The sequence below is a fragment of the Nicotiana sylvestris genome, chromosome 3 (assembly GCF_000393655.2).
Source record: "Nicotiana sylvestris chromosome 3, ASM39365v2, whole genome shotgun sequence".
In the NCBI taxonomy this organism is placed as follows: domain Eukaryota; kingdom Viridiplantae; phylum Streptophyta; class Magnoliopsida; order Solanales; family Solanaceae; genus Nicotiana; species Nicotiana sylvestris.
In genome coordinates, this window is record NC_091059.1 from 130800385 (window position 1) to 130826631 (window position 26247).

Genomic DNA, 26247 nt, shown 5'->3' on the forward strand with positions numbered 1-26247 from the left:
CATCTCCACTACACCTCTCACTTTCATCAGAAGAATCCTCCGCAAAATCAACACCCAAATCTTCTTCATCATCATACTTAGGTTGATCATCCCATATCTTAGATTTAATTGCCATTGCCCTCACATTTTCTTTAGTTAACTCATTGTTGTTTTCTGTGGACAACACCACCTGTCCCTGATCACCACCATGTTCGCCACAAGAGTCCAACGATTGTGATGGTACTTCAAAGACGGAAGTGTTCAATGTAACATATGGTTGTTTAACCATATTAGTATTTAGCATCATCTTGTTATGTGCATGTTTGATTATTTTTTCCACCTGTGGATTGGAGAACTGCAAGGCCGGAGCACTGGAGCTATGTGCATGATTGCTCTTTAGCTCCCTCGCAACTGGCACAATGTCCAAAGGAAAACCAGAATTCTGCTGATTTTTTGTACTGGCTAGAGACCTCTGTTGCATAATTTTTAAATCTACATTTAGCTCCTTATGCTGAAGATCTTGCTTAACATGTTCATGTGCACAAACCAAGGCGTCAAAAGAGTTAGAAACCTTAAACTCTGTTGCTGCCTCCAGATTTTTATGATTTGAATATTCTTTTCTGCTAGGTGATCGATGCACTACAGCCCAGCCCTTAGCAGGTGATTGTTGCCCACGTTGAGATCCTGCTTCTAACATATTAGTAGAGTTGTTGTTAGCAGATGTTCCACCAACTTCACCAGTATCTCGTTTGCCACGAATTCCAGTTACACCATCTCCTTTCTCAAGTTCCTGTCCATTCCTGTTAGCATTACTATGATGAGAGGTTACTTTAGTAACCTATTTATCCTTGAATTTTCTTTGGTCATTAGGAGATTTCCCAAAACCTTCAACGCCTAATTCAATATCTCCAGCAGCCTCAAAACTAACTGCTTGCACAACTGACTCAAACTTGGTCGTTGTAGCAAATTGTGCACCTACAACTGTTGATTTCTCAGCTGGTTCAAAAAGTGCTACAGCTCGATCCCCAATTGTTTTCGAAGCAGTAGTAGCCATCATACCTGTTGCAGTAACCAGATCATGCTGCTCTACAATACCTTCACGTGCCCTACTTCCCTCACCAACAGTACCATTAGCCATGCTTGCCAAGCTGAGTAATTTCTCCTCATTCTCACCAGCACCTTTGTCAACATTATCCTTCCCCATGCTATTTCGATCGCTAATAGCATCCTTTGAGACTGGTCATAAATTACTCTGCCCTGCTACAGCTTCATGATGAGAAGCGTTAGCAAGAGCTGTATCAACAGGAACCAAAGCAGCAGTAGATACAGCTGTTACATGTGCTATCTTGATCAAATTTTCAGCGTGTTCATGAGCCCTTTGAGGATCTCTTAACACCTTTGTAGCATCTGTATGGTTAATGTGATCTCCAGCAGTTCGATCACCATCATTTAAGGCCCTCCTCTCATTCAAAAACTGACGCAAATCTCCATTGTATTTCGCACCACCAATTTGTTCTTGACGAGGCTGCTCTTCATCAATCTGAGCATCCTCATCACGATTTTTTTCTGAAGTCTTCGACACGTAGTTTCATCATGGCCTTGATGCTTACAACAATTACAATACAGTGGTAAATTATCGTAAACGATTTCTTGAAAAACCTCCAGTACTTTTCCAGAAATTGTATCCACACTTTGCAACCTTACGCGATTAGGATGTTTGTCAAGCAAGTCTAATATCACCTTCACCCTAGAAGTGCTAGGTCTGGACTTAGTTTGTGTTGCCTTATCAATGGCAATTGGTTTTCCTACAACAGATGCTATAGACAACAATGAAGGCATCGCAAACAAATCTGGTGACAGATTCGGCAACGATATCCAAACCACTACTTTTTGTTGTTTCCTCCTTTGGGTTATAACCAATCGTCCATGTAAATACACGATATTGAAGCTGAACACCCTTATACAGCAGATAATTAACAGAGCGAGCTAAAACACTTACATAATCATCATAATGATCAAACCTTAGTAGTAATTGTCTTGGTGCGAGTAAATCGATGATACATCAACCTTTAACACCTAAGTGTTTGGGCAGTAAATCTCGTTGCTCATTGAGTTCTGGTGCTCCTGGAGATACTTTCATCACTACTGATTGATGCAAGCCTTCCTCCACAGCAAATTGTTGTCGTTCTTCTAAGGAAAACATTACAGTTGGCTCTTCATGGATGAACTGGACTGGTTTGAGTTTTGGAGTTGTGCGAGGTATGAGGTCTATTTTTGTTGCGATTTGCTGAGCATATATGGGTTTTATTGGTGGCTCTCCCACAACCAAAGGCTGGGGAGAGACGACAACATCCATTGTTGCTTAAAACGTCACCATATTTGACGTGAAGAACTGAAAATAACAACAAAATCTGGAAAATTCTGCTTGCTACAGTAAATCGCGAAATAGAATTTAAGATCTAGAAAAATAGGTTATGAATTTGAGGATGAAACCAGTTGGGAATTGTTCTCTAAGAGAAGGGAGTTCTTTTAAGACCAATCTTGTGATATTACCTTGCCGGATGCCGGAGTTATGGCCCGGTGAATAGTGACGGAATTACTATTCACCTTCTTCCTAGAGAGAAGGAGGGGTAGATGGTCAACTAACAAATACTAAGGATATGTACATAGATAAATTGGGTCGGATAATGCATGGGTAAAAAATTATTAGGAGTTGGTTTTAATTGGATCCTGCTATTAAAACAGAGGGTCTGTCTTTTTATTCCTGAGCTGCCACGTAGCAATCCGTTAAAATTAGGGATTTATTTGTGTGATAGTATAACTGTAGGGACTTAAATAAATAAATAGTATAACGAAGGATATTTTAAAAAAAATTATTAATAGTATAGGGACATATCATCGCCGTAGAAGAAAAGATTAAGATGTTGGGAGAATCTGAAGGTCAAAAGCAAGGAGGACGTGGGAAGCTATAATAAAAGCCTATAGACATTCAGATTCTTGGAACATCTTAGCCGCCCCAACCGGCACCCCTTGTCTTATAGAGACTTCAAATGTTAAAAACTGAGCTTTCAATATGATATTTTGACTGATACTACACTTACTCACTAGTACCAACACACGGTTTTGACAGTTAATATCATTTGTAACTGCCCGCCCTTTGCAAGAAATGAAATAAATCAAACTTTGCTCCCACTGAAACGCGTGGACCACGCGCAACATTTCCAGCTTCAGGATCTTGTATTGTGGTTCCCCCTTCGATTTTTCTTCTACTGGACTAGGAATCTATTGTAGTACTAACTTAGACACATGGCCCTCTCCAATGAATTCTGCCGATTACTCATTTCTTAAACGCCTTTGATGATTGGTTTTTGCATTCACAGGTTTCGTTGTTTTATCGCTTTTTACTTAATGGTTCAGTCTTGCCAATATAGATCCAACTATTTGGTAGTTGTGTAGGCCTACATGAACTCCAAACAAAGATTTATTTTATTGTCAGTCCTTCAAATGGCTTAATTTCCATAAGAATTATCTGTGTGCGTACTCAACATGAACACTAAAAAGTGTCAACTCGATTTTCTATAACAAAAATGGGAGCAACAAATTAACTTCAATATGTTGCATAATATTCGCCTAGATTGAGTTAATAAATTAAATTTTAGATATTTAAAAACTGCAAAAAAGAAGAAGCTAGAAGTTGTACTTTGTTGATATGAAAATGGGAAAATGTTTTACATCCTAGAATATTAGTCTAAGTTAACTAATTCTAAATCGTGTGCAAGGCAAAGTATGCTGAGCATTCTGAGACATGATATAGCTGCTAAGTTAACTTGTGCGTATTTCATTCAAATACGATGGCTTGAAATTCACAAAGCTAATGTTTTTTTCTGCCTAGGCCAATGTTTTGCATTTAGCCAGAACTACTACTAGAACATAGGAGTACTACTAGTACATCATACTAAATTCACAACGCCTATATACATCCGTACCCTCCAAATATTCATGAGTACGAAATTTACCAAAACCTCCGAAATCTTAATTGAAGTAACTGTACTTATAGGGAATATCACCCAATACTAAGTGATAACCAGAGTTATACTTAGATAGAATAACTCCACAAAGGCATGTCAACATCAGCTTCCATATGATCTCCAATTTGTGAACACTGAGGTGGAGGTAACATTAGTCCTTCTGCCATATTCACTAGTAATCCAGGCATGAAGAATAGCGCCTCCTCATCCATATAAAACATATTTTCAGGAGTACTGTTCACTTCCTTCGTATCTTCTCCTGAGTATTCCGGCATGTTTTCGGCCTCCGATGACCGGAATGCCTCCGCGGCCTCCGCCGCCGCTTTCTGAATATCCTTGGCGTCGGTTGAAGCTGGAATAGGCAACTTCCAAGCAGAGTCAGCAAAGTTCAAGCAAGCAGAATGGCCCCTTAATGCAATAGCCGCCACGTCATGAGCTCTAGCCGCCATTTCTGCAGAAGGGAAAGTGCCCAGCCATATTCTTGATTTCTTGTTTGGTTCTCTGAGTTCACAAACCCACTTGTCTGAATTCCTCTTCCTCACTCCCCTGTATACTGGGTGTCGAGTTTCTCTAAACTTCTTTCTCCCTGCTCGCTTCTTGGGGTTATTCGAAGCTAACATCACTTCCTCATCAGAATGGTTAGCTCTATTACAGGAGCTGCTACTACTGTCAGAAATTGAGGAATATTCAGCAAGTGGGTCCGAATAATAACTTCTAAAGATATCCATTATTCTTGATCAGTGATTGAAAAGTGTATTGGATGTTGTTTCAGTTTGAGGTTTTTTGCTTTCTGGTCAATGTGAAAAAGTGGCTACTCTCTCTCTATATATATAGTGGAAGTAAGATTATGATAAGTGAAGAGCATTGAAGCTAAAAAGGTTTGATGACGCGAAATATAACACACACGGAGTTGAAGGGTGATAAGGAGACAGGCTGGTATTTTGAAAAGGGTATTAAAAATTGTCTAATTAATTAGCGCAGCTGGCAGCTGTTTTATGGGACAACTGGAATTCTAGTTAGTCTAATGTGTGTATAACTCGCGTGGATTCTGCGGATGCGGCAACTTGTTACTCTTTCTACTTTCTACTTTCTACTTTCTGCTCTCTTTCTTCCTTCCTCCCTTTTTGGAATATACTCCTATCTTATCTAGAGTACTGGGACTACACTTTGGCTACGACTGACCAATCTTTGTCATCATTTGAAACAATTAAAATAAGTATATTTAATTCATGTTGCATCTATTTTGTACCACCAATTTTATTTACTAGTGAATCTTTGGGGAACCACCAATTTGCCGGTAGCTGTCAAAGGTCAGCAACCATATATGGCTACTGAATACAACTAATCTTCTTGCTAATTAGGCTACGTAAGCATTTCCGAAGGCTAATACTGTAAATAATACTTATCTTAGTGAATCCATTTGTTAGAATCTTTTTCAATAATTTTTATGCCAACTTGATCTTTTAGAGGATATATACTACTAATGCGTATTAGTTAATTATTGTGTCAATTCTGATTAGGCTGCTTACTTTTCTCCCTGTATATATGACTCATTTTTTATGGGAGAGTGTGTTTCTTTAAAAAAAAATATACTTCTTTAGCAAATTTTCACTTTAAAGTTGTTTTTCCATTCCAAAAATAATTAGTGCTATCATACAAATGAATATTTGTCGAAGACTACTTAGCAATAGTCTAATAGATGAAAAAGGATGTGTATCATTTATGTGACGTTATTCCAAATTGGAGTGTCAAACAAGTTGTAATTTTTTATATATTTTTGAAATATTTTAAATAATTAGTTATTGTGACTTATATTACTTTTTAAGTTATTTTTAATTCGCTAAATCCTATGTTCAATTAGATAAGAAGTTTTAATCTCAAAAAGTGAAAAGCGTCATAAATTATAGTAGTAATTTATAGGCGATATTTTTTTTCTAGCAAATTATTCGAGAAGAATGGGGAAAGCTAAAGAATGAGTTGCCTTTCGAGTTTCCTCTTGAAGACCAAGTGCAAATCTGTTTTTGAAGGGATAAGTTAGAAAAATGACCTTTCAAACAATTGAAAGCCACTTCAGTCTAACTGATACTACACTCACTTGTATCTAACACACACGGTTTTGACAGTTAATACCCATATCCAACTGCCCGCCCTTTGCAAGAAATCAAAGAAAGCTTTTCAGTTCACCACGGTAACGTGTGGACCACGTGGCACATTTCCAGGTCCAGGATTTTCTTCTGGTAGATTAGCTAGGATAGGTACTAGAGCACTAACCTAGAAACTGAGTACATAGACTTTTTTATTTAAAAAAAAAAAGAAAAACTTAAATTTTTTTACTCTATCAGTTTTTGAAAAAAGGAATCTGAAAGAAAATTATCTAGTTCCAATAATTGGTTTGGGCTGTTACGATAAATATCATATTACGGTGGATGTCTACTCTTCTTCCATGATCTTCATCTCAAATGTTTAATGACATATTTTGTATGTTCAATGACATATTTCATGACATATTTTCTTCACTTTTTATGTCTATATAAATTTTTTGTAATAGATAGAAAAATACACACAATTGAAGAAGCAAATCTCTTCCTTCTCTCTATCCTATTTCTTGTTCATGTTTTATTTAATTGCTTTTATTTCTTGTTCATGTTTTACTAAATTGGTTTTATTTCATAACACGTTATCAGCACGAGTCTCTAACCAATTGTATGTACATCTACAAAAATTTTCCTACAACCGAAAAGATTGCAATTAGCAGACATACATATCATCTCGTGGTTAGATGTAAAGAGAAACTACATATGGTAAGTAATGAAATATAAGAAGGTATGATTATCTTATATTTGTCATTTCTCTAATGTCTCGTATGCACACAACTTCATACCATACCTGTATTGCATAAGCACATACTAATATTACATCTTTCATATCACATGAATGGAATAAAATTTTCGAAATTTTATATGTGAAAATCATAGTAGCAGTTAATTGTTGATATGAGGCATGTCATGGTAACCAAGGATATGTTATGTAAGTTGTCTTATTCATATTTGTGTGTTAACTATCTTAAATATGTCCTACCGCTTTTAATATTTTCTTTTACTTGGATGAATATTTTTTCCTTTTGGATTTTTGCACTTGCATATAGTAAAAAAAAAGGAGAATAAAATTAAAAAAATGTCATACTGATTAGAAGCATAAATCATCTTGAAGAAAATAAGAAATACTTCATATCTTTATCTAGGTTGATTAATTACTTCTTTGAAATTTGGAAAACAAATCAGCTACTGAGAAAGTATACTTCATAATTTATGGTTGTATCATTTGAAAGCAAACAGTGATTAGTATGACTACTAGAAGAGGTATTTTTGAGTATCCATGATCTACTTGATGCTTGTTACCGACTTACCATTTTCAAGTATTTTATATGAATGATGCATAAACTACAACTGGTAAGTTGTTACCTATAATGTCACTTTTCAGGTAATATAAATGCTGAATTTATGTATTAGTACTATATAGATGTTGTTACCTATATAATGTACTTTTGATAAATTTATTCACTAATTGCTTGGTTGAATTGAGTGAAGGAAAGTCATGGCGTTAAATCAAATCCAATAGGTAGGGTATACCCCAATAATAATAATATTTTTTAGAGAGGCTCAATAAATATTATGACAATGATTTTATGATCCATTTAAACTCTAATAGAATTTAGAAGAAATATTTTGACTACAAATGGTTATATTTCATATAGATGCTACAAATAATTGATAAAGCTTTACGCTTATTTGAGATTTGTACACTTATTTAAGAAAACAAATTTGATTTGTTAAGTTGCAAATTAGTTGTGTACAACTTTATTGGCATGTGATTGAAATTAAGGCTTGAGAATGAATCTCAATATTGTTTAGCCTATTATGTCATTAATTGAGGGTGACATCGGGATCAAGTCCTGATGCTCCATAATGATAAGAGTTGGGTTTGGGCCCAAATTTATTATGGCCTAACATGCCTTTATATTGGTAAGACATTGGGTTTGAGCCCCAATGTACCATATTGATGATATAATAATGACTAAAGAAAAATAATATATTTTTTATGAAAAGGCATGAAGATTGTCCCACTTGATTAGCTCCATTCTTGAAGTGAATGTGATAGCAGTGCATAATAAGTCTAAATGAGAACAAGTGGTTGAACAATGAACTTGAGCGTTCCAAATAATAATAATCATCACAATGATTATAAAAGGAGAACAACAAAGATTCTCAAAATAGTCCTTCAAAATGTGAAGGCAATGTTTACCATCAAATTGGTATGAAGTACATCGCTGATTATGATCCATTCCTTGAAGAGAATGTGACTTGTGATAAGCATTGTAAATGCAGGCTCATTCCTAAAAGTAAATGTTGAAATATATATATGTGATAAAAATTATGCATAAGAATGTGCTTATGCATAGTTGGATAAATACCACAACTCACCTCTAAGGGAGGTCTGAGAGAAATAAAGATAATGAATATTACAATGTGGTTACATGAATATGTCATTGGTCGCATACATGTGATATGCCAAATGTTATTTTGCCATGCCTTATAAAAGTTATTAAAGGCAAAATTAAAGCAATAAATGATTTTGCTTATGATGATTCTGACCATGACAATTTATTATGATATAAGTTTCTCTGTGAAGGAGACATTTACCATATGAATGGTATGATAAAAGATCTTGTAGTACAAAAGTTGTTAAGAGCTCCGAAAAAACTAATTTGTTACTACCGGGATGAATAAAATTATTCATGATATTGATATTGTAAAGTCTCAAAAGAAACTTTTTGAGTTTCAAATGTATAAGTCAAAGTGGTTGTCATATTGAGACAATAAATAAAAGGAAGATTGGATATCTTCTCTATAATCATACCGGATAAATATAAAAGGTTATCCGATTTTATTTCTATTTGTACTACACAAATATAAGCATGATGCTTGAATCATATGCCATAAGTAAACTAGAGGTTTACTGAAATAAATATTAGTTAGCATAACTGGTTGACCATCCCGATTCAATTATGATGCGAAAAAATTAATTGAGAATTACATTGGCATATATTGAAGAATAGAAGATTCTTCAAGAATTTTCTTGTGCTGCTTATTCTCATGATATACCAGTTAAGGTTGGGATTGTATCCCTTGATATCTGGAATAAATAAAAGGTGATAAATATATGGGCTCAATCACCTGCCATGTTGACCGTTTACTATTATATGATTTTAATAGATTCATCTATTCTATGGTCACATGTGCATTTATTATCAACTTGCAGTTTGGTTTTTGCAAGATTGCTTGCTTAAATTATTAGAGCACAGTTCCAGAATATAAATTATGATGATTTATCTTAATAATGCTGGTTTAAATCTAAGTTGGTTTAGCAGAAATTCACTACTACAAAAAGGCCTTTGGCGGCAATAAGGCAATTGCCGCTAATAAATTCTTTAAGCTTAAATATTAGCGGCATATGACCATTACCCACTAAAAAATAACCCTTTATCGGCAATAAAAATTAATTGCCATTAAAAATTAAAAATAACCTTTAATTTTATGCCCAAACTTTCAGTGCAACAAGTTTTTTTTTTTAAATTTCCCTCCCCCAAATTATTAATCTTTCCCTCCATATTTTTAGGACAAAATCGAAGATTCCCTCCAATCAGTAATTCAGCGGAAACCTATTCCTCCTATGATTCCTTCATCGACTTGAATCAGAAAATTAGGAAATATGATTCCTTCATCGACTTGAATCAGAAAACATATTCCTTCATTGAACTGGAGACGGACGAGACGATTTGTTGTCAAAATCGCACTTATATATAGGTCGTCGGCCAGCCTTTTGCCCAGATAACTACAATTCTTTCTGAGGTATTTTCTCTGTTTACTCAGCCAATGCAATTAATAGTTGAGTTTTGGATTGTGCTGCTCGATTATGCTCTATCGTCGTTGTTAGTATTCTCTGTTATATCCGTTTCTCACTTCTATTTTCGTGTAGGTTTGAAGATTGTTTCAGACTCATTCTTCTCCTTCAATTTCTTGTATTTATTGGCAAAGCAATCTGCTTACCAGGTACGAATTTGTGCCTTCAACTGTTGGGATTTGAGATTTGCGAAAGTTCAATTTTTTCTGCATATGCCCGTTGTTTATGATATCCGACTGCTGTTAAATTGAGGTGGGATGATTGGGTTTATTCCTCCTCTGTTCCGTGACTGTTTTTCTGATTTTTTCCTCTATTTTCTGCTATTCATGTGATTATTCAGAAATTTCTAAGTGTCGTCGATGCATTGAATCTACCACTAGTCGAGATGTTGTGTGTAATTTTCATTGTCGTCGATGCATTATGGTGTCAAATCTTTATATTTTCATTGTCGTCGATGCATTTGTTCCTTTGTATATTTTCTGTTATTCTTGTCATTGTTCAAAAAATTTCATTGTCGTCGATGCATATCTGTTTCAAATCCTCCGTAGTCGATGCATATCACTGTTAAAGTTATTTAAAGAAAACTACGAGGCTGCATCAGAAGTTTATTCACAGTATACTCAGATTGTTGGTTTCTAGTTTCGAACAAAAAGTGGGTGGTTATCTTTCCTGTTTTTGTTTTTCATCGTCCTTTTCACTGTTCAAAAGGTTCCCCTTCGTCAGAGAATAACGGGTAGGAGGGAAGAAGAATACAGAAGGGTGGTTAAGAGGTTCCTTATAGATATACTAAAATATGCATCCCCATTCTTTATCCTGGTGTCAAGCTTCTTGTATCACTTTTATCTTGGTAAGAAAGCTTGATGAGCACTTGTTGCACGAACTATTGTCAACAAGTTGTTAAAGGTGAAATTGATGTAACTTTCTACATTATATAAACATGGAATAAGTGATCTGAAGGAGCTGTTTACATTTTGTATATCTGTTTTCCCTATCATTCTTGAGTAGAATATGCCATGTATAAGCTTTTCAACTACATTTTCATGATAGAGATGCAAATGCCTACGGGAGATAATAAGTTTTCCAACTATTCTTGGTATTGGCATTGTAAAAAGATGTTCAATCGTGCTGATTATTCCACTAAAAACTAAGAAGAAACTTCTCCTTTTTGTTTATTTTACACCATTTTCTGGAATTTCCCAAGCAGGTGGGATCATATTCCTTGTTAACATTGCATGCTTGCAGTTTTACTGTTTGAAGAGAAATTCAAATTTCTAGGTTTAATTCCTTTACCTTGTCAATATGTAGTACCTGTAAACACTAAACATTGATAACCTCAGTGAAGTTTTTGCCTTTTTTTTCAATTCCCTAGTCTTATTCACTACCCAATATTCCTTCATTCACGTTCATGTAAACTACATCTAGATAGCAGTTGAATAGTCTTTTGTGGTTAAGACTCTACACCTTTTAGATGACTATGTTCTGCCTATGTGTATGTCCTTAAGTAATACAGAAGACTTCTGCCTGAGATGAACTTTATGATTAAATAAATTTTCGTTTAATAGTTTTAATTGTTAAAATGATATTTCTGAGCCATGGAATTACCTGCTAATAGGATGGTTATTTTATTTTAGCTATATTTTTCATTAATTCCACCTTTTTACTAACGCATTTTTAGCTCTTTCAGTAATTATAGAAAAGAAAAGACTATCTTGAACGTCATGGACAATCCTACAAATAAAATATAGATGTATTGTGAAAGAGTTAGTAAAGAATATTTGGATGGAGTAGAGGATTTTTTAAATCATGCCTTTTCTAAAAAACAAGATGGAGAAAAAATTGCATGTCCTTGTACGGAGTGTGTGCTTATCCATCAAGTAAATCGGGCTACAACATATGATCATCTTGTGGTTAATGGTATTATACCATCCTATGATACTTGGTTTTGTCATGGTGAATCTCTAAAGGGATCAAACAATGCTGAAGCAAATAATCGCAGTCAGTCAACTCAAAGGGGTAATGATATGAGAGGAATGATACATGATGCATTTGCAGGTGTTACACAGTTCATGGATACCGACGTTAGTGAATTAGGTGGCGTAGAGCATAACTTACAAGAGAATACTGCTCATCCATCTGGAAATCAATCGCATCCAGAGGTGGATAAGTTTGAACGGCTCATGAAGGAGGCAAATGAAGAACTATATCCAGGATGTAAGAAATTTAACAAAATGTCCTTTTTGATGCATCTGTACCGTACAAAATGCATGTTCAAATGGTCAAATGAATCGTTTAATGCTTTTCTTGGACTATTGAAGGATGCGCTGCCTGAAGGAGAAAATTTGCCTCCTTCTTTCTATGAGACCAAAAAGATAGTTGAAGACTTGGGCTTAAAGTATGAGAAAATTCATGCTTGTCCCAATGATTGCATGCTTTTTAGGAAAGAGTTTACTAATAAGAATGTTAATAAATGAAATGTTTGTGGAGCGTCTAGATGGAAAAATGATGCTAGAAAAATCCCAGCCAAGGTCCTAAGGTATTTTCCTTTAAAACCAAGGCTACAAAGACTGTTTATGTCTTCGGAAACTTCTAAAGCAATGTGTTGGCATCATGAAGAGAACAACAAAGATGGAGTTCTACGACATCCTGCAGATTCTGAAGCTTGGAAAAAATTTGATAGTAGATATCCCGAATTTGCTGGAGACCCTCGCAATGTGCGCCTAGGACTAGCTTCTGATGGGTTCAATCCATTTGGCACAATGCAAACTGTTCATAGTACATGGCCAGTGATTTTAATGTCATATAATCTTCCTCTATGGATGTGCATGAAATAAGAGTTCTTCATTCTGTCCTTACTTATTCCTGGACCCAAAGCGCCTGGCAATAATATCGATGTATTTTTACAACCTCTAATAGAAGAGTTAAATGAATTATGGGATGTTGGGGTAGAAACATACGATGCCTCTACTAAGGAGATATTTAAAATGCGAGCAGCTCTCATGTGGACTATAAATGACTTTCCTGCATATGGTACTCTCTCTAGATGGTGCACTTATGATCGGTTTGCATGCCCTTCTTGTAACATAAACACTCAATATAGAAGGCTGAAACATGGTAGAAAGTTTTGTTACATGGGGCATCGACGCTTCTTGAAGTCGGGACACAAATATCGGAATGATGCGAAATCATTTGATGGGACTAAAGAAACAAGACCTGCACCTTCTCCAGTATCTGGGTCAGTAGTGCTAAATCAAGTTAAAGATATAAAATTTACTCTAGACCAGTCAAGTGAAGGGGTAAGTGGGGTGATGAAAAACACATGAAAAAAGAGAAGTATTTTTTTCGATCTTCCTTATTGGAAATTTAACTTGGTGCGCCATAATCTTGATGTGATGCACATTGAAAAGAATGTGTGCGATAACTTAATTTATACACTATTGAATCTTGGTAAAAAATCTAAAGACAATTTCGAAGCTCGATTGGACTTGAAGGAGATGAAAATAAGACCAAGCTTATGGCCTCAATATAGAGCTAGTGGGAGAGCATATCTTCCTGCTACATTTTTTACAATGTCTCGGCAGGAAAAGGAGTTATTTTATGAAGTACTACAAAATGCCAAGTTTCCAGATGGCTATGCGTCTAATATTTCACGTTGCGTTCGCAAACGAAAGTTATCTGGGCTAAAAACTCATGATTGTCATGTTATAATGAAAGAACTTCTTCCTCTTGCCTTGCGGAGATCAGTAGATAAAAGAGTAAGTTCAATTTTAATTGAACTATGCACATTCTTTCGTGTTTTGTGTAGCAAAGAGCTAAAAGTAGAAGAGTTAAACCTACTTGAAGAAAAAATCCCAGAAACATTGTCTACTATGGAGAAACTCTTCCTCCCAGGATTCTTTACTGTTATGATACACTTGGTTATTCACTTGGCAACTGAGGCTAAACATGCGGGAACAATACATTATCGTTGGATGTATCCAATTGAGAGGTATGTAGAATATCACTGAATCTTTGTTATATGTCTTTAGTTGTTAAATACTCTAATATCAAACTAATAACATTACTTTGTTCCATAGGTATTTGGGTACTTTAAAATCATATGTTCGTAATCGTGCATGTCCTGAAGGTTCAATAGTAGAAGCATACATAGCAAATGAGTGTATGGCATTCTGCTCACGATATTTAGAGGGTGGAGATTCAAGGTCTTATTATTCAAGAAAATGGAGTGATGAAATTGAGCATGAGACTAATAAAGAAGAATCTCTTTTTCCTACTGTTGGGGAGTCGTACGGTATAGTAGATGTATTTGAGTTGGATGACAAAACATGGTTGCAAGCACATCGACATGTGCTTTTCAATTGTGAATCAGAAGTCGTTGAGAATTATAAAAAGTAAGTGTTATATCTATTATTTAATATATATATATATATATGTATATGTATATATATTTCATAACAAAATTGATATATGCGAGTTACATGTATAGGGAACATATTGCTGAAATCAAAAGAGCACATCGTAAGCGTCGTTTGACACAACATCAAATTGATCGTGTGCATTTCGATACATTTCATGAGTGGTTCAAGGAGCAAGTAAGTAGTAGGACTAAGTCATTGTTTATGTTAAATTATTATCCTTGTACAAATATCCACATTTATAGTTGCATCTTTTATTTGGTTAGGTAAAGGAGTTGGAAGCCACGTCTAATATCTTAAATGATGTTAAAGTCCTAGCACAAGGACCGAGCTACATTGCAAAAAGATTCAGTGCGTTCGATGTTAATAATGGATATCGATTCCGAACAAAACAAAGTGAAAAGTTCAATGTGACACAAAATAGTGGTGTTATGGTCGTTTCCAAGACTGAAAGTTATGCAAGTACAAGTGATAATGCTCTAAAATCTGCAAATATCACATATTATGGCAGATTGAATGATATTGTGGAGTTAAACTACTATGAGAAATTTAAGATCATCTTATTTAAGTGTGATTGGGTTGATGTAACCAAAGGTAGAGGAATTAAGGAAGATGACTTGGGTTTCACACTTGTGAATTTCACACACCTGACAGACTTTGGCGATCGACAACGTCATGAGCCCTTTATTTTTGCAGAACAAGCTCAACAAGTAATATTTGTGCAAGATCCTCAAGACCATGAATGGTTTGTCCCTAGGTTAATTAAACCTTGAGACATTTTTAATATGGGAGAGGAAAATAGTGTGCAGTTTGAGTCATCAACGCAAAGTGATGCCACTGACTTGACTCTTTTAGAAAATTCTTGTGTTTTAGAAGATGAGTATAATGATTGGGTAAGAAGTGGTGTCGATGGGATAATAATTGATACAAACGTAGATTTTCAACCTTCTCCAAATGATGGTGAAGCTAATATTGAGGGAGAAAATAACATAGAAAATGATTGTGATTCTGAATAAGGTAGGTGGTACTTATAGAATATTTTTGTTGCAAGTGTTATATAATAAACTCTAAGGGTGTTATTTTTTTGCTTTAGAAATTTGAATATTGGATGTTTGAGCGAATTTATTATGCTTTCTTCTACCTATATTTTTCTTATTGTATCCATTTAAATGTGGTATTATAAGGTGGTACTATCACTTGATAATTATTTTCCTAGTGCATAAATAACTCTTATCTCTAGAACAATATTTTTCGCAAGGCTTTGTTTGCATTACTTGAGTTGTTGATATTTTTCACATATTGAGATTTGGATGATGCTTCCTCATGTTTTGCTAGTGGCCTGTTGATTTGTTGGAGTCAATCTAGTACTAATATAGCGTAATGCAGCAAGATAATTTTTTTTCATTTTGGAGAAGGAACTATGCGAACTAGAGGTCGCAACCGACTGGTAATTGAACAAGACGACGATGAAGATGTGCGACCTTATATTGAGCATTTGATGGATGTTCAAAACCATTCTGCAACCCAGCCTTATATTGAGCAGTTGATGGATAATCAAAACTCTTCTGAAGACCAGACACATGATGATCAATCTTGTGATTTGAATAGTTCTGCTGGTGGTACTGAAGTTCAACGAAGTGATGATGAATCAGGTAGCACTTTTCTCTGGAATCATTTTCAAATCTTAATTGTGTGAATACAATGGTTAATCTAACTAGTTTATATAGTGTAATTAGCAACTGTGATTTTTTGTAATTTCTATTGTGATATCGAGCTAGTTATATAGTGCAACTTGCAACCAAGTAAGAGGGTGTCTTCTCTGAGTGTATGTGAAATTGTAACATTGCATCTTGACATTAGTTGCTTGACCGGGTCGAGGAAAATTGGATACCATATCTGCTAGACCAACAAATGCTAACAAAGGGAGATTAGGATCTTTTGCAATTTCAGTAAGGTATCCATTTACTAGCTTTTCCACCATCTGTTTTGAAGCTTCCGATAAAATCCCAGGTTACTGTCAAGATGCATCACCCAGCCCCAGTCCTCTTCATCATCCTCCTCCCGTTGTTCTTTCCACAATTTTGATTTAGCAACCATGTCCCTCACGTTTGCTCGTATAATTTCGTTGTTATTTCCAGTTGAAATCATGAGCTGTCCAGATTCCCCTTCAAACTCACCAAAAGACTCTACTGATTGAGAGGGGATATCATGTACGGAAGTATTTAATGTTACCAATGGTTGTTTAACCATAGCAGCCTCCATCATCATCTCATTCTGAGCGTTCTTAATAATTTGTTCTACCTTAAGATTGGAAAAATGTAAAACTGGTGCATTGGAGCTATGTGCTTGGATGGTTATAAGTTCAGCTCCCAAATTGTTCTTTGAATGAATTCGTCGAACTCCTATATTTTTATCCAAATCAGCATTGCCATGCTCTTCTTGTTCATTACTGGACCTTAGAACTAGTTGTTTGGACACCATATTATCACCACCAACTGTTGCCTTTACTTCAGGATCCCCACAGGAGCTATGTGCTTGGATGGTTAAAATTATAGCCTTTGCACCTGGTGAGTTGTCATAGTTTATTGACCCATTACCTTCTTGTAACTGACCATTTGAGATTTGTTCAGCAGCAGCCAAGCCTCCAGCTTCATCTATTCGATTAACAGCAGTCTTTGAGCCAGGATTAGTTTCTAGAATTTTTGCAGCACTAGTAGATGGTGTCATCAAACAATCATATAACTATTAGATAATTATAGTGTTATTAAACATATTTAACCATATAAGTTTTTGCCATTTGATGACCTTTGAATCTTCTATTCTAGGTAATTTGGAGCCAAGAAAGGTTCGTGGGCCTACTTTACTAAAAAATATTTGGAAACTTCCTTCGGGGAAGGTAGTTGATGTGCCGTTTAATAATCGTAACCAAGCTATTGGGGAAAAAGGTCGAAAGCTTGCTAGCTTTCTAGGAATCATTGCGAGAACTCCAGAACTAACACCGTTACATGTAGATGATTGGAGAAATTTTGACAAGGAGAAAAAGAAGAAATTGGTGGATTTTGTGAGGGTATGGAGTAGTTATTATTATTTATTTATTTATTTGTTTTTTTTATTATTATTATATGAATGGGTTCAATCTTTTATACATGATATTTTTTTCTTTATTTTTTAGAAGAAGTTCTCTATCCCAAGACGAGGAGAAGCTTATGTCCTAAAGTCACTAGGAAAGAAATGGAAAGATTACAAGTGTGAGTTAAAAGGTGAGTATTTGCGAAAATATAAGACTAAAGACCTTTTGCTGAAAAATAGACCAAGTCGCATACCGAGGGATCAATGGAGTGGTCTTGTCGCTTATTGGCTTTCAGATAAAGCTAAGGTATTAACAAATTTTTAAAACACCTCAAGTTGATTATTTTCAGTGTTTTAATTTGAGTGATGCTCAATTTTTATGTATAATTTATAAGATATCATTTTAATATTTCAACGACAGAGGCGTTTCCAAGCAAATAGAAATAATAGGGCCAATCAAAAGATGCCTCACACAGGAGGATCCAAAAGTATTGCTACCTTGATGGATGAGCAGGTAAACTTGTTCAAATTACTAACTATAATGCTTTAATTTTTTTTTCCGACGTATATCTTACATCAATTTTATCGTATTAGGCTGTAAATAGGATAGAGCCTACACGAGCACAAGTTTTCATATTAACTCATACAAAACGTAAGGATGGTAGACCACTGGATGATGATTCTGTCAAGGCAATTGTAAGATTTTTTTTCTTTTATTTTCTTAATTGGGAATTAGTTAGGAAAAAACATAAAAGTGAATAAATGAATTTCAAATTGGATTTATGTATTTTATGTCCAGGAAATGATAAATGAAAGGACGAACAATAGTGAGAGCTCTACTGACCAACCTCCTCGCGGTGTTGCTTGGGAAGGCGATGTGTATTCTCAGGTGTTCGAAAATGACAAAAGTGGATATGTTCGTGGTTTAGGACTTGGTCCAACTCCTTCTGGTCTATGGGGTAGTAAATCTTCCTTAGAAAATATTATCGGAGAGGATTCGTCTAATGAAGCTGTCCAAAGGTTAACACAAGAGATAACCGAGTTAAAGGATAAACATAATGAAGAAATGAATCTGATGAAACAAAATCAGGAGAAGATGCAATCAGAATTACTCGAAATGCGACAATTGATGCAGAAATATGCTTCCAATGAATCTCTGCCTCAAAATATCAATGACATCTCAATTGAACAGGTAACTCAATTTTATAAGTTATGTACATTATTAATGAAGTTTTAATTTTATAAAAGTATTGCTATCTGGTGTGCTAATATTTATTAGGTCCCTGCTGCCAATAGTCGCCATGAACGAGTACCACAAAGATTAAGGATACCTAATGTTGCTGAAAATACTTCAACGTCTTATGGTACTACTCATCTTTATCCTTTGGCAAGCTAATATTTAATTTTTCTATTGTTTGATCAAACTTCTGCAGATTTCACCTGTTCAATATGCCTAGGAGATTAATCTCCATGTTTAGTACATTGAGAAAATTCTGTAGCCCAAAGATCTGTGTTCTTCTGCATGTCAATCACTTGTTTGTTACCTGTGTTGTTGTTATTTTGGAATTGGACTGTTTCCAATATAACAATAACCTTTGCTGCAATCTGCACCTTGGCTGCCTGTTTGTTTGGATCTATTCAATTTACTCTACTTATAGTGATAGTGATAACTATGTTAATTCAAGAAATCAAATATGTTAATTCTTGGAGCCTACGACAAATAAAATAAATACTAGCTAGAAATCAGGAATCTTAGAATATAAATGCTTTATTGGATTGCTATGTTACTGTGAAGCTAACAATTCCGATAAGAACATGCCTGGTTCAGTGCTATCTACAGCAAAACCTTTTTCTTCAGGTGTGCTTTTTACCTTTTCTCTGTTTCGAACTGAGTAATTGCTCTATTGGGAGACTGAGTGTGTTCTGCTACAACTGCTGCATAATTGAATTGCTCCAATAAAAACTGGACTGAAGCCAAGATTTGCTCTGTATTTTTGTTTTTGTTTGTGTGTGCTGATTGTTTCTGAACTATTGCCTTTTACTGAAGACTGAAGCCAAGGATCACTGTTTAAAACTCAATCAACTGCTCCAATAAAAACTGGACTGAAGCCAAGATTTGCTCTGTATTTTTGTATTTGTTTGTGTGTGCTGATTGTTTCTGAACTATTGCCTTTTACTGAATACTGAAGCCAAGGATCACTGTTTAAAACTCAATCAACTGCTCCAATAAAAACTGGACTGAAGCCAAGGATCACTGAAGCCAAGATTTGCTCTGTATTTTTGTTTTTGTTTGTGTGTGCTGATTGTTTCTGAACTATTGCCTTTTACTGAAGAATGAAGCCAAGGATCAATGTTTAAAACTCAATCAACATGACCAAGCATGACAGATAATTGAGCTAGAATCCTGTCATGACAGATAATTGAGCTAGAATCCGGTTTCTGAACTATTGCCTTTGAATGTGTTTTTTGGGTCAGTAACTAGTTAATATATATATATATATTAGTATTTGAAATGAGATGTTTGAAGTTTAAGAAAAAAGGATCACGACGAGGACTTTGAAGTGTTATGAAGCCATGTCAAATCACTATAAATCTATGTTTCGTGTCTGAAAAATAATGTCTGGTTTCTCACCACATTTGGTGATGTTCTGTAGCAATTCATCTGATAGAAAACTCCAGATTCTAACATAAGAATTATAGGATTGCAGATATCTAGAGTTGTAGTAATTTCAGAATATTATCGACTTAAAGAACACAACCAAAGTGCTTGAGATGGAAATTCTGATTTGTTATGCGCTAACATCATATTGAAGTGTTTGAACTATCTAATCTACGAATTTAACTGAATTGTGTGGCCGGCTAGTTTATAATTTAAACTGTTAGAGAAAGGACACTCTTTATTAATTTTTACGTCTACAACTGTTATTAAGCAGAAAATTGTTAAAAAGTGTCACAAAAATGATGAGTGTGCCATGGTAGCTGGTTGAGTAATGTATGAAAACCTCTGGATGATTTTGCAATACTGAAAAAGCCTCATTTGAATTGCTCTCGCCTGAGTTTGTTATTTTATTTTCAGAGAGATTTAAAGAATGTATTTAACTAGTTTAGTATCCTGCTTGCTTCAAACAGTTTTGACTTCCATAGCCTTGCAACCTATTCTTTTGTATTTGCTTCCCCTGGGCATCTGTCTTGGTAATCTATTATCTCGCAAACTATTATCAGCTTTGTTGTTTGGCAACATTTACTTCCTATTGACATAGTTATTTTATAATTTCAGGTCATACAGTCTGATGTTCGATAATTTTAGCGGGTGGAAGATTTCAATATGAGAAAGAGTTTCAGAGATTATTTGAAGATTGTTATTCGTTAAGATTAGTTATATAGTGACATTAGCTATTTACTTCAAACAATATGAGTTATTTTTTAAGGTTTTGTGAAATTAATATTTTGGATTATTAGTGCTTCCTTTTGTTCGTTAAGATTTAACGAGATATACTATAGTTTTATGAATTAATATCAATATATTTTGTTATTTGCATTATTTTTTGGTTGAATGTAGTAGCTATTATTAATGGTGGCTAAACTTACCGTTATAGTTTGTGAATTTTAGTGCCAATTTAACAGGTATTAACACGTTTATACAGGGATATTGTAACCATTATATTGCTATTAAAGATGATTTTTAGCGGCAATATAATTGACTTTGCTATCCATTAAAATGGACGCTAAAGGGCCATACTAATATGTTTTTAGAAGAGATATTGTTGCCAATTTAATTGCCACAAAACAATTGCCGCTAAAGGTATGGACTTTTACCGACAAATATTTTGAATTTAGCGGCTATAAAAATGGACGTTAAAGGAGCATTATTAGTCGTTTTTAGAATGGATTTAGCAGCCATAATAATTGCCATTAAAGCAGATGAGTTTTAGCGGCAATAAATCATACCATTTACCAGCTTTTGGCAGAAATGCCGCTAAAGGCTTTACCGACCCCGGCATCACCGGCTAAAGATCAATTGCCGGTAAATGCTATAGCGGCAATTGTTATTGCCGCCAATGCTATTTTTAATTGCCGCCAAAGGTCTTTTTTGTAGTAGTGATTATATGCCTCCAATTATAGCTAAATCATTGGTTATGAGAACAAAACTCTCAAAAACAAAATTTTGTATGAGATGTATTATTAATATACAACAACACTTGTACGCATCTAGCCAAGTTATGAAAATTTCTCCCTATCATAATCGGTTCAGGGTTAGGAACCAAATAATGTCTATATAGAAATATGGATGTGCTATATGATTTAATTATTCTACCACAATGCACAAAGATGTATTCCCAAAGAAGGTTGGGAAATGTGTTGGTGATCCCAACATTAAGGGAAAAAAATGGGCAGCTGAGGAAGTGATACATGAAATGAATTATTATGAATACATATAGATCCTCGTATAAGAAAATATGAACTTAAAGTTCAAGTTCAAGTGATAATTCATTTATAAATTATTGCCAGACGCATTTGCTGACCCAAAGCTAAATGTCATATTTCAGCTGCTAATGCTCCAAATAGAATAAAGTCCATGAAGGACAGAGTCGATGCCACGCATGAAGCGTAACAGACCAATCGGTTCCAAAGATAAAATTCCTTGAAGAAGGAGAGGGGCAAATATTCAAAATGATCATAATAAGGAGGCAAGTGATCTAGAAGAGAACCACGACATAACACTTCATAAAACCTCATGGAAGAGGCTCAAGTACCTGAAAATAATGAGATAAAGAAACCTCAATAAGTTATGTCTTTATTAGGTAATAATGGAACCGACATAAAGTGATCGTCGGCGATACTGTTAACATAATGTAGCGCTCAATATTATTAATATTGACGTGGATCTTGAGCTCAAATCTGTCATGAAATTTGGACAAATAAATGATTGGCCAAAATAAAATAAAATATACGCAATCAAGATTGATTTCATCTGAAAAATGTGAAGTTGGGCGGATAGTCTAATACCTGAAAGTATAAAGCCAGTGGAGGTATAAATGTGCTCTTGCGCGAAGAAAGATAAGTCGATAGACATAAAGACGACTTGTGTCACAAGAAGATTTGTAAATATCCTGGCATTGATTATATAGAGACATGTTCTCTTGTGGTGGATGTAGTCATTTCAGGTTTTAATCTGGCAATACATAAAAAATTTGATATGCGTATAATGGAAATCATTGAAGGATTTAAATTGTTCAGAAACATATTATGGTTTCCAAGAAATTTATTAAATAAAGCTTCAATAATCCTTATACGGATTGAAACAATCAGGGCGCATATGGTATAATCGCCCGAGAAAATATTTGTTGAAAGAAGGGTACAAGAATAATTCAATTTGTCCTTGTAAAAGGATCCGGATTTGAATGTGTTATAATCGCCGTGTATGTTGATGATTCAAATATCATTAGAACTCCCGGGGAGCTTCATAAAGCAGTAGACTGTTTAAAGAAAGAATTTGAAATGAAAGCTCTTAGAAAGACAAATTTTCATTTGGGTCTACAAATTGAGTATATGAAAGATGAAATTTTTGTCCATCAATTAACATACACTGAAAATATTTTAAAGCGATTCTATATGGATAAAGTACATCCATTGAGTACCCCGATCGTTGTGTGATCACTCAATATAAATAAAGATTCATTCCGACCTCATGAAAATAATGAAAAACTTCTTGATCCTGAAGTACCATATCTTAGTGCAATTGATGCACTAATGTATCTTGCTAACACTACAAGGCGTGGCATAATTTTTTCAGTTAGTGTCTTAGCAAGATATAGCTCTGCTCCTACAAGGGGACATTGGAATGAAATCAAACACATATTGCATTATCTAAAAAGGACTACCGATGTGGGCTTATTTTATGGCAGTGATTGCAATTCCGATCATGTTGGTTATGCCGATGCGAGGTATTTATCTGACACACACAAGGTTTGATCTCAAACATGCTATGTGTTTACATGTAGAGGTATTGTCATATCTTGGCGATCGACTAAGCAATCAATCGTGGCTACTTCATCTAATCATGCTGAGATAATTGCTATTCATGAAGAAAGTCGAGAATGTATATGCTTGAGGTCTATAATACATCTTATTCGAGCCAAAAATGATTTGAAGTGTTACAAACTACCCACAATTTTGTATGAAGACAATACATCATGAATAGCCTAATTTAAGGGAGGATTCATAAAAGGAGTTGGGACAAATCGCATTTCACCAAAGTTATTTTCCATATGTGATCTTCAAAAGAATGGTGATATCAATGTGCAACAGATTCTTTCAAGTGATAATATGGCTGATTTGTTCACCAAATCTCTACCGACGTCAACCTTCAAGAAACTAGTGTACAAGATTGAGATGTGAATGATCAAGGATGTGCATTGATGCTCTCATCAGGGGGAGTTAATACACGTTGTACTCTTTTTTCCTTACAAAGTTTTGTCCCACTGGGTTTTCCTTGCAAGGTTTTTAACGAGGCAACCAAAAGGCGTATGTGTATTTTTTTTCCTTCACTAGGATTTTTTTCCCATAGGGTTTTTCCTAGTAAGGTTTTAACGAGGCACATTATCTTTGGACATCTAAGGGTGAGTGTTATGATAAATATCATATTATGGTGGATGTCTACTCTTCTTCCATGATCTTCATCTCAAATGTTTAATGACATATTCAATGACATATTTTATATGTTCAATGACATATTCCATGACATATTTTCTTCATTTTTATGCCTATATAAAAGCCTTGTAATAGATAGAAAAATACACACAATTGAAGAAGCAAATCTCTTCCTTCTCTCTATCTCTATTTCTTATTCATGTTTTATTTAATTGCTTTTATTTCTTGTTCATGTTTTACTAAATTGCTTTTATTTCATAACATGAGCCAGTTTTTTTAAGTGAAATTTTTTCTCCAATCACAACATTTTAATTTTTTTAAAAGTAAATTGCATTTTCAGATATAACTTTAACTTATAAAAATTGCTACTTTTTAACACAACTTTTAAAACTTTTTTTGTATAAGTTTCAACCAAATCTATATCTAAACACTAACTGAGACTGTCCATCTCCAAGAAGTTGTAGGATTTACAGGCATTTGGCTCCTTAAAGGGATAATATTTTTGTTTATTTTTTTCTTAAGTTTTCTATATTTTTGACAGTATAAGTTATACTGTTTTTTTTATTTCACTTTATATGATATTATTAATTTTTTATTAGTGAAATATTCTTTTTTATGTTATAATTTTAAATGTTTATAAACATAAAAATAAGTTGTGACTTATAATCATTTTTATATAATTTCTTAATCTTAAAGTTTTTTAATAAGGAAATTAATTTCGGAATCAAACTAAAATTTGACTTTAGCAATTAACTGATACTGGGAACCCCTGCATTATTTTGGAATGGCGAAATTATTGCATCTATAGATTTCAGAAATTGAACTCATTCAATTAAATAATTTAACCTAAAATTCAAATTTAATTAATTTTCTAAATCATACTAACTCTCAATAACCGTATTTTTTCACCTCTATTAATATACACAAAAGTTAAGAATTTTCTCCAAATCAAATTCTCCATTTTATGTTTTCCAATGTTGAAGTAATATCTCGTCGTATTATAATGATATTATTAGAATCTGCATAAAGCATAAAATATTAGTCAACTTTATGAGGAAAAATATAAATCTTGTATGTTTTTGTTTTGGTAATAAAGATAGATATTCTATTAAACAAACATATGTGTACAGAGGTTTTCGTGCTCAGGTTGCACTACATAAGGTAAACCATTACTATTACTAGCTATATTGTTTGTAGTTTTAGCAAGCAAGTTACTAGAACAACATCTCAAAATATTATGACTACTGACATAACTTCTAGTTTCACACACTGCAGGTTGTATTTGCAAGTCATATGTACAATGTGGTAGCAAGCGGGTAGTAGATACACCAAGCTTGTCCTCATCCCATATCTTACTAACAAAAAATGGTGGTTCAGCAAAAGTCTGCATAGTAGAGTCTCCATTCAAAAAGCTTCCTGAATTTGCTAGTGGATCTGCTAATCTATTCTGCTCTCTGTACGTATGGCTTACTGACGGATCATGTAGCTGTCTCAGTAGGTGCCTGCAATTATTTAGTAGATTAGCATGTACTATATTATTATTCTGGAGTAGGCTAAGTACCTTTTTAGCGTCAATTTCCACTTGAATTGGTGTTAAATTGTATTGTACCGCCAACGTAAGTCCCTGTAATAGAGTAAGTATTTCTGTGGTAATAGGCGCTTGAGAGAGTACTGTACCTGAAAAGCCCACTATCCAATTCTCCTCATGATCTCTAAATATTCCACCACTACCATTTTTATTAGTGTGTTGTGAATGTGCTGCATCAGTATTTAATTTATATATATTAGGTTCTGGACTAATTTTGCGTATATCTTTGAACTCTGCTAATTGTCATACCAATAATTAACAAGTGGAAAAATAATTCCACTTGAGATAAAAATTGAGTAGATGGTGCTTCTAGTTTACTATTGAAAAATCAAATCTATTCTAAACAAGATTTGACTAACTTACCTTATGGAATAAGTTTTTGTATTATAGATTTTCATGCCGAGGTATTCAGATCAATTAGGTGGTTATAAAATCATATATATATATATATATATATATATATAAAGATCTAATGGTTAAGATTCAAATTTAAAAAATAAACATACTTTATATTTGAAATATGAATAATCAAAATTCAAACCTCCATTAATACAAATAA

At 34.3% G+C, this 26247-nt stretch overlaps 3 protein-coding genes across 3 annotated transcripts; 2 read left to right on the forward strand and 1 right to left on the reverse strand.

Moving 5' to 3' along the window:
- Nucleotides 1–3790: 3790 nt before the first annotated feature.
- On the reverse strand, nt 3791–4858 carry LOC104230626 (dehydration-responsive element-binding protein 1D-like). The gene has a single exon (XM_009783485.2). The coding sequence runs from the start codon at nt 4733–4735 to the stop codon at nt 4076–4078; it is 660 nt and encodes a 219-aa protein (XP_009781787.1). The 5' UTR covers nt 4736–4858; the 3' UTR covers nt 3791–4075.
- A 7704-nt stretch (nt 4859–12562) lies between these two features.
- On the forward strand, nt 12563–15153 carry LOC138888034 (uncharacterized). The gene is made up of 5 exons (XM_070169831.1): nt 12563–12751; nt 13547–13953; nt 14042–14356; nt 14452–14557; nt 14647–15153. The coding sequence occupies exons 1-5, from the start codon at nt 12563–12565 to the stop codon at nt 15151–15153; spliced, it is 1524 nt and encodes a 507-aa protein (XP_070025932.1).
- A 2027-nt stretch (nt 15154–17180) lies between these two features.
- Nucleotides 17181–18845, forward strand: LOC104230816 (uncharacterized). Its single transcript, XM_070169832.1, has 6 exons — nt 17181–17447; nt 17553–17756; nt 17871–17963; nt 18044–18145; nt 18249–18641; nt 18729–18845. The coding sequence occupies exons 1-6, from the start codon at nt 17181–17183 to the stop codon at nt 18843–18845; spliced, it is 1176 nt and encodes a 391-aa protein (XP_070025933.1).
- The last annotated feature ends 7402 nt before the right edge of the window (nt 18846–26247 follow it).